General features: G+C 53.6%; 1 protein-coding gene across 2 annotated transcripts; it reads right to left on the bottom strand.

The window, feature by feature from the left end:
* Positions 1-501: 501 nt before the first annotated feature.
* FCGRT (Fc gamma receptor and transporter) lies at positions 502-8220 on the bottom strand. 2 transcript variants are annotated; one of them, XM_037140905.2, is made up of 7 exons: positions 8121-8220; positions 6979-7065; positions 6420-6671; positions 6034-6309; positions 1841-2110; positions 1096-1212; positions 502-825 (listed from the first exon to the last, which is right to left on the bottom strand). In XM_037140905.2, exons 2-7 carry the CDS (start codon positions 7049-7051, stop codon positions 746-748), a joined length of 1068 nt encoding a protein of 355 aa, XP_036996800.2. In that variant the 5' UTR covers positions 7052-7065; positions 8121-8220; the 3' UTR covers positions 502-745. The 2 variants fall into 2 exon arrangements, with proteins under 2 accessions (XP_036996800.2, XP_036996799.2); XM_037140904.2 differs by lacking the exon at positions 8121-8220 and adding an exon at positions 7748-7855.
* Between the last annotated feature and the right edge of the window lie 846 nt (positions 8221-9066).

Below are 9066 nucleotides of genomic sequence, written 5' to 3'. Positions count from 1 at the left end.
CTTCCCGGACAGAGGGAACCACAGTTCCGCTCCACCAAGGAGCCTAGTCAAGCTGCAGCCAAGAATTCCTCTAAATGCCTGGCACGGCGTGGCATTCAGGAGATACTTGTGAATTTTACAAATGAAAAATATATGACTTGGCCCTGGCTGGTGTTGTGCAGTGGATTGAGCACCGGCCTGCGAATCAAAGGGTCACTGGTTTGGTTCTCACTCAGAGGGCACATGCCTGGGTTGTGGAACAGGTCCCCAGTGGGGGCCACTGAGAGGCAACCACACATCAATGTTTCTCTCCCTCTCTTTCGCCCTCCCTTCCCCTCTGCCTAAAAATAAATAAATAAAATCTTTGAAAAGAAAAATATGACTTGGTATATAAAACTGGCAGATTTTACCATTTCAACCTGTTAGCCTCAGTTTTGCAGCCCGGAACTTACACCATTTATTCCCCCCACCCACTCCCTTACCTCCCCCGCTGAAAAACTTGAAATGATGAGAACACAAGGATGCCGGCCCAAATTCTTGTTATATGTGGAGGTGGAAGGGAGCCGTATATTTTAGGAGGGGAAACTGAGGCAGACCACAGGAGGAACAATCCGGAGGTAGGAAACCGGGCCCAGGACTCCTTCGAGAGCCTCGGAAATACCAGGATTCCAGGGTGTCTCACAGCATGAAAGGGACCTTGGCTGCGTTAGCTAGTGGCAGCCAGGACGGGGGAGGATCCGGCGGTTGCTGAGAATGCTTTCATATCCTAAGAGTCAGCATCCTTGGACAGGCCTGGAGTGGGCAGGAGGGCCCCTCCATCGTCCCCACGGAGAGAGATCCAGGGGGCTGGAGAGAGAAAGGGGGAAGCATCAGAATCTCGGGGATCCTCTGGGTCTCTGCCCCTCCCCCACATTCTGTATATCTGTCTGTCTGTCTGTCTCTGGTACTCCGTGTCAGTTTCTGTGTCGTTGTCCCCCCCAGCGCCCCCCCTCTTTCCCGCCTCCCATTCTCTGTCCCCACCTCCTCTCTCTTTCCCTCTCTGGCTAGATCTCTGTCCCCCCCCCCTTTTGGGGTCTCTATCCCTCTCTGAGCCTCTCCCCTCTTCCTGCTGCGCACCTGGAAGCCCCTTCCTCATCCTCCACCACAGCAGAGCACCTCCTGCAGCCACTGCCGTGAGCAGTAAGAGGCCGATGACGATTCCAACCACTGATATTGAGGACTTGGCTGTTGATTCTGCGGCCAGAGATGTGCTGTCAGGTGTTGAATGAATGGACCCCCTGCCCCATCTGAGCCGGGACAGGGGCCTGGGAGTTCTCCGTCCCTCCCAATCTCAGAGATCCCAGCACCAAGTTTTGGGGAGTGGGCGAGGGCAGACGAAAGGCCAGTCAGCGGGTATTCTGGGCCTGGTTGGATGGAAGAACCAGCCATAGCAAGAGCGGTCTCGGTCATACCAGCCAAGGGACGAGCAGCGGCAGGGGGGTGGTTATCAGAACTCGCAGAGCAGAGGAAGGCAGAGCGCAGCAGGCCAGGCTCCAAGCAGTAAATGGTCGTTCTTGGTGAGGACTGGCAGCAGAGGCAACAACAATCAGACTCCATGAAGATTAGCAGCAGCAGGACAGAAGGTGGTCAGACTTAGCAAGGACTGTCCACAGTGGTTAACCGGAGGCCAGCAGCAGCAGCAGCATGGAAGACCACGGAAGATAAGCAACCACGGACAGAAGGCTGTCAGGCTTTGGAAGAACTGGCAGTTGCAGGGTGCAAGGCAGTCAGACTCAAAGAGGACTGGAAGGCGGTCAGACTCGGAAAGGACTGCTCCAGAAAGACCAGAAATGGGGGTTACCAGCACCCAGGGGGACCTCACCCACGTCCACAATGAGGGGCTGCGGCAGCCCCGCGTGCTGCACCACACAGTGGTAGTGGTGCTCGTCCCCACTCTTGACGGTCAGGGAGGACCAGGCGTGGAAGGAGCCGTCGCCGTTGGGGCCGAGCCCGCTGTCACCGGAGCCAACAGCCAGCCCGTTCCTGATGAATCGCAGCTGGAGCTCGGGCGGGTAGAAGGAGAAGGCGCTGCAGGTGAGGACGGAAAAGCCGGGGCTGCCTGGCCGGGCCTTCAGGCGCATGGAGGGCGGCTCTGCAGACAAACAGGCGGATGGGCTCAGCCCCCAGCCCATGAGCCCCCGGGGCCAGGCCCCGCCCAGGGCCCCACAGGGACATAGAGAGGCCTCCAATCCTTCCGCTCTACCCAGCAGGCCCCACCACGCGTCCTGCATGTACTGCGCCTGGGCAGTATAATGGTAAAAGGAGAAGGACCTTCCAAGGGGCAGAGACACAACCTACCCACCATCAGGGTATCCAGCTCTCATCCCTGCCTTCCTACAACTGACACATGCTGAGCATCTGTCACACCGGGCACTTTTCCAGGCATTGGGGACACAGCCGTGCACAAGGTAGACAAAAGTCCCTGTCCTCGTGAAGCTTACGTTCTTCTTTTTTAAAAAAAATATTTTATTTAGCCCTGGCTGGTGTAGCTCAGTGGATTGAGCACGGGCCTGCGAACCAGACAATCGCGGTTCGATTCCCAGTCAGGGCACATGCCGGGGTTGCAGGCCGGTTCCCTGCAGGCCACTTCTCAGCAGGGGATGCACGAAAGGCAACCATACATTGATGTTTCTCTCCCTCTCTCCTTCCCTTCCCCTCTAAAGATAAATAAATAAAATCTTTAAAAAAATAAAATAAAATAAAAATATTTTATTTATTTATTTTTAGAGAGAGGGTAAAAGAGAGAGAAAGGAAGAGAAACATCAATGTGTCATTGCGTCTTGAACACTCCTCACTAGGGACCTAGCCCACAACCCAGGCATGTGCCCTGACTGGGAATCGAACCCAGGCCTTTTAGTTCACAGGCTGGTGATCAATCCACTGAGCCACACCAGAACTTTATATGAAGCCAGAGTAACCTTAATAACAACATCTCATGAGGACACAAGAAGCAATGGACTTTAGAGGCAATCTCTCATGCAAATAGCTATATATATGCAGCTAGAATCTTGTCATTTATATAAAAGATAATACATTATGATCAAGTGAAGTTTGTTCCAGGAATGCAAGGTTGGTTTAACTTTTGGAAATCAGCTACCGTAATTCACCGCAGTAGACTAAAAGGGGAAAAAAGACAAAGTCATTTGATAAAATTCGGCACTATACAAAACAAAAAGTCTTACTGAACTATGAGTTGAAGAGAACTTCCTTAATTTGACAATGGACATCAACAAAAAAACCTATGGGGGGGGAGGGGATATGGGGCAAAGAAGGGGAAGGGTCAACGAGAAACAGAGACAGCTGGTGGGTTGGGTGCAGGAGAGTAATGGGGGTGAAATGAGGACAACTGTAATTGCACAACCAAAAAAAAGGAAAAAAGAAATATTTTGGTCAATTTGAAACAGGAAAAAAAACCCCTATGACTCACATAATACTTGGTAAAATGCTGATGCTTTCTCTGCAAGTTTGAGAATACAAGGTGTTCATTATCTCCACTCTATGTAGCATTGTATTAAGGATTCCGGCCAGTGCAATAAGATAAGAAAAAGAAATAAACCGTATCGCCCTGATCCGTGTGGCTTCAGTTGGTTGGGCATCGTCCTGCAAAAGTGAAAGGTTGCCACTTGGATCCCCAGTCAGGGCATCTGCCTGGGTTTCAGGTTTGGTCCCTGGACAGGGTGCGGGCAAGAGGTGACAATCCGTGTTTCTCCCTTACACTGGTGTTTTTCTCCTTCTCTTTCCCCTTTCCTGCCCCTCTCACTAAAAATAAATAAAGTCTTTAAAATGAATAAGTAAAAAAAAATGGGCAACAGACCCAAACAGCCGCTCCTCAAGAGTGGACACACCACTGGCCAAGAATGTGAAAAAGTCCTCACCATGGCACTCATCACACCATTTATGCGATCATGAAAAAGGAGTTCACAGTAAGATACCACCACACACCCACTACTACTGTTCATATGAAAGTTGACATGAAATTCTGGCAAACCTGTGGGACAACCGGCATTCACTCACACAGCTGGTGGCAGCACAGAACTGGTCTGACCACTTGGAGGAAACACAGAACCCTATCTGCTAAACCTAATCCGATAAGCCGGCTATGACTCAACCGTTCCACTCCCGGATATTAAATCAAAGTCAATGAAAATACAGATTCATCAGGACATTGACAAGATTGCTCATGGAAACTATGCTCCCGACAGCCCCAATCTGGAAAGACAAAAAAACCAGTGGATAAACTGTGGTATGGACCATGCGACAGAAGAGTGCTCACCAGTAAAAAAGAAAATGAACCACCGATACACACAACACAGTCTCATAACACAAGCCTGAGTGGAAGAAGCCAGACAGAGACGGGCAGAGACTCAAAGCCACGCAAATTGGACAGTCGGGCAACACTGTGGCGACAGAAGTCAGGTTGGTTGTAATGCCTAAGGGGGACAGAATGGGAGAGGACACCAGGAAGTCTCCTGGATCTAGAAATGCTCTAGATCTTCATCTGGAAAGCAGGTACCTGGGCACATATAAAAATTAATTGAGCCCTGGTTGGTGTGGCTCAGTGGATTGAGTGCCAGCCTGTGAACCAAAGGGTCACCAGTTCGATTCCCAGTCAGGGCACATGCCTGGGTGGCAGGCCAGTTCCCAGCAGGGGATGCAAGAGAGGCAACCACACATTGATGTTTCTCTCCCTCTCTTTCTCCGTCCCTTCCCCTCCGTCTAAATATAAATAAAAATCTTTTAAAAACAATACAAAATTAATCAAGCTATGCACTTTAGGTAGGTAAGTCACAGCTCCACAAAAGAGCAAAATAATAAGGATAGTATAATGACCGAACAGACAACACAGGGGCATGAGTGGCAATAATGGCAGTGGGATGGGGGGCACGCTGTAGCCAGGGTGGTTGTCAGGGAGGGCCTTGCGGAAGAGCTGACGTCCAAGATCAAACCTAAAGCATGAGAAGGACCCAGTCGTGGCAGGATCCCTGGGAAAAGAATTGTAAGCGGAGGGGACAGCAGGTGCAAACGTCCTGAGGGAAAGAATCGGACACGCCGGAGGACAGCGGAAAGGCCAGCGGAGCAGGGATGTTGTGAAGTCACAGTGACGAAAAACAGCCAGATCACATGGGGCTTATGGGGCCACAGCGTAGAGTATGAACTGTAGTCTAAGGCTAATGGGAAGCTATTTGCGTGGTTTTATGTTTGCCTGTTTGTTTTTAACTAAATCAGTGTCCTTTTCTAATGGATTGATTTGAGAGAGAGAGACATCAATTTGTTGTTCTATTTCTTAAGCAATCATTGGTCAATTCTTGTATGTGCCCTGACCGGGGATCGAACCTGCAGCCTTGGTGTATCAGGACAAGAATCTCACCTTTCCCAAGGACATGCATATTGGTGTTTAGACAGAAGAGAAGGGAGGAAGAGAGAACAGGAGAGAAACATCAATGGACCGCCTCCCGTACATGCCCGACTAGGGACCAAACCCACAACCTAAGCATGTGCTCTGACCGGGAACTGAACCCAAGACCTTTTGGGTTGCAGGATGATGCTTCATCCAACTGAGCTACCCAGCCAGGGCTTACTCGGCGGGATGGCAGCTCCCTCTGACCCGCAGAGAGAGGATGGTGTATGGGGAAGGCCGAGATGGAGGCTGGGATAGCAAGGTGGGGACACTGAGGAGCAAAGAGCTCTAATTCCAGCCCTTGGTGACTCCCCAGATGTCCTTCATGACAGCTCAGAGTGGCCTGTGCTAGATCAGAGGTCACGCAAAGCATCATGGGAGGCCCAAAGAGGCCGGGGAAAGCCTCACGGGTGGGAGGACTGTCCCTGGGTGTGACACCAGTAGAACTGGAAGGAGAATGGCAGAGGCGAAGAAGGGAGGGTTGGTGTGAGCTGGAGGAACTCCAGGCTGTTCCAAATGGCTGAGGGGGGCAGAGGGAGGGACTGGCTGCTGGGGGAGGGGGCAGCTGGAGGCTGGGAGATCCCTGGGGACCCGAGGGTCTCCCAGAGTTTGCTCACCCTTCCACTCCAGGTTCCCGCGGCCCCTGTCCAGGTGGTCCAGCAGCCGCTGGGGGCAGGAGTACAGCAGGAAGGTCTTCTCCTTGTTCACAGTCTCCGGGTGCTGCATCCACTTCGCGCGGATGGTCCTCACCTCCGGCCAGTCTCCATCCCAGATGCCCGTCTTGGGGTCAAACGTCATGAACTCCTCGCCATTCAGAGCAAACGTGGCCACGGGCACGGAGGCATTGTCAGGGCCCAACTCACAGCCCAGGAGGCCCTGCAAGGTGTAGGAACCTGGGGTGCCCACAGAGAGGTGAGCAGGGGCCAGACCCCCTCCTCCCTCAGATCCAGGATTCAGGACCCCCCAGCCCCTCCTCCCTCAGCCCCGGGAGTCCCAGTCTCACTTCCGTTCCCCAAGACTCTGACGGCTTCGAGGAAGAGCTTCTCCTTGTTCCTCAGGTCTGTCGTCTCTCTCTCCCAATACCAGGACACCTGGTTTTCCCAGACCCAAGCTCCGTAGGGCTCAGCCTGGGGCCGCAGGTTATTGTAGCTCAGGTACTGCTGTGGACCCAGCCAGCCCGACACCCAGAAGGCAGGAGTGCCCGGGTCCGGGGAGGACACAGCGGTGAAGTGGTACAGCAGGGAGCGACGGCCGTCTGCGGGGACACAGGGGAAGGGGGCGCTTGGGAGCGGGGTCCCCGCCTGGGAGCAGGGCCCCACTGCAAGAAAGGAAAGACTCAGAAAAGGGGAGACAGACCCTGGGGGGGGGGGTCAGACACCTGGAGCTGGGGAGCCAGGAGGTTCCCAGACATGTCGGGCCAAGGAGGACAGTGTGACGAAAAGAAATGCGGAGGAGGAGGAAATGCCTGGCTCCAGGGAAAACTCCGATTTTGCTTCGTCGGCTCTTTTCCCGGCCGGAGGCGCCTCCCTCCGCCCCGACAGCCCCGGCCGAGCGCCCCTCACCTGCGCGCAGGGTCCCGGGCAGGAGGAAGAGCAGGAAACAGAGCCCCCAGGGCTGAGGCTGGGGGACCCGCATCCTGAGAGGGCGACCTGGGGCGGGAGGGGGCGCGTGACTGACCGGGACCCCCGCCCCGCCCCTTCCTCCCTCAGCTCCACGAGGCTGGGCCACCGCGCGGGCGCCTGCGGGTGCGGGTGCGGGTGCCGGGCTCCGTCCAGGACCGTCGCAACGGCGCCCTACGCCTCGTTGAACTTTCACCCAATTTGATCCCTGTGGGTTAATTAATTACAGAGCCTGGATAGGCTGAAATTTCATTCTCAGAGCTCAGCCCCGCCCCTTCCTCCGCCCTCCGGCTTGGGAGTCCCGCCCCCACGCCCTCCTCCCGCCAAACCAGGAGTCCTGGGCCCCCAGCTCCTCCTCCCCCGGGCCCAGGAGTCCAGGGCCCCCAGCTCCTCCTCCCCCGGACCCAGGAGTCCAGGGCCCTCAGTCCCTCCCCCCCCCCACCTAGGAGTCCGAGGCCCCCAGTCCCTCCTCCCTCGGACCCAGGAGTCCGAGGCCCCCAGTCCCTTCTCCCCCTGGACCCAGGAGTCCAGGCCCCCAGTCCCTCCTCCCCCGGACCGAGAAATCCGGGCCCCAACTCCTCCTCCCTCGGACCCAAGAGCCCCGGCCCCCAGGCCCTTCTTCGGACTCAAGAATCCGACCCCCTTCTTCGTTGGTGCTAGAAGCCCCGACCCCAGCCGGTCCCTCCTCGGTCTGGGCCCCGGCTCTGCTCACCGCAGCCACGATCCCTTGCTGCCTGCAGCCCCAGCTGGCTCCCGTGACTGGAGACCCCAGTTCCTCTCTCACATCCTGTCCGGAGTCTGCTCCCCACTCCAGGAACGTCCAACCCCGCCCCCCAGCTGCAGGGCACACCCCAGGCCCTGGGCCCAGACTCTCAAGAAGAGTGTTTGTCTCTGCCTCTCTTGAAACTTTTGTCCTTTTGATTTTTGGTCCCTTTCTCTGTTGCTCTGGTTTTCTTTTGTTTTGTTTTGGTTTTTTCCCCCCCACTTTGAGGCTATCAGCCAGCCCGCAATTTCATGACCTAGTTGACAGAAGACCCAACAGTATTGGAGTCCAAACTTCGGGGTCTTTCTGGGCCACTTCTTACCTCATTTACCCCCAGGCCTCCACTGGCTCCAGTGACAACGGGGCTGTCTCCAGACACTTCTGTATTTCCTCTTTGGAGCCCCACCCCACCCCCAATGTCACTTAAAGGGCCCTTGCACTGCTGCTGCATCTTTTTTTCAGAACAATGTTTTTGTTTTAGAACAATGTTTTATTAGTAAAATAAAAACTCTGTGTGAAAGCATTAGAGATCAAAAGCTCTATATACATGGATTGATTCAAGGTCCAAAGATGGGTCAGACACCAAATGGGACTGGCGCAGGCAAAGCAAAACGGACAAGTGCTTCGGTTCCACTTATGCCAAATGATGCCGCTAATGCTAATAATGCTAATAACAATAATGCTAATAATAATGCTAATAATAATAATAATAAAAGGGCGGGGGGAATGACACATGAAACCCACCCAGAACCTAAACTGGCAGATATGATAACAAACTGAAAAGTCACCCATCAGCAAAAAGGAACTTCTCATCTTAAAACCTAGATATACACCCTGTGCCTGACTTACCATTTCTTCAAGGAAGGAAACACGTTGCCCTGGCTGGTGTGGCTCAGTGGATTGAGTGTTGGCCTGCAAACCATAGGGTCACTGGTTCAATTCCCAGTCAGGGCACATGCCTGGGTTGCAGGCCAGGTCCCCAGTAGGGGGTGTGCAAAAGACAACCACATACTGATGTTTCTCTCCCTCCCCTCCCCTCCCTCTAAAAATAAATAACTTTTTTTTTCCTAAAAAAAGGAGCGCCTACACCGTGAGTTCAAATCAGCCGATTTCTGAAGCCTCCGGATGTCTTTTCTACAGTGACGTCAGGTCTAGCATTGCCCACACATCTTTGGGTCTTTTTTTCTTTTTTTAAGATTTTCATTTAGTATTTGCTTTTTTAGACAAAGGGAGAAAGAGATGGAGAGAAACTTCATTGTGAGAAACAT

Source organism: Artibeus jamaicensis, unplaced genomic scaffold (assembly GCF_021234435.1).
Source record: "Artibeus jamaicensis isolate MK-2021 breed Jamaican fruit bat unplaced genomic scaffold, CSHL_Jam_final scaffold_804, whole genome shotgun sequence".
Taxonomy (NCBI): Eukaryota; Metazoa; Chordata; class Mammalia; order Chiroptera; family Phyllostomidae; genus Artibeus; species Artibeus jamaicensis.
The sequence above is the reverse complement of the archived record's forward strand: the minus strand, read 5'-3'. Positions and strand labels throughout refer to the sequence as shown.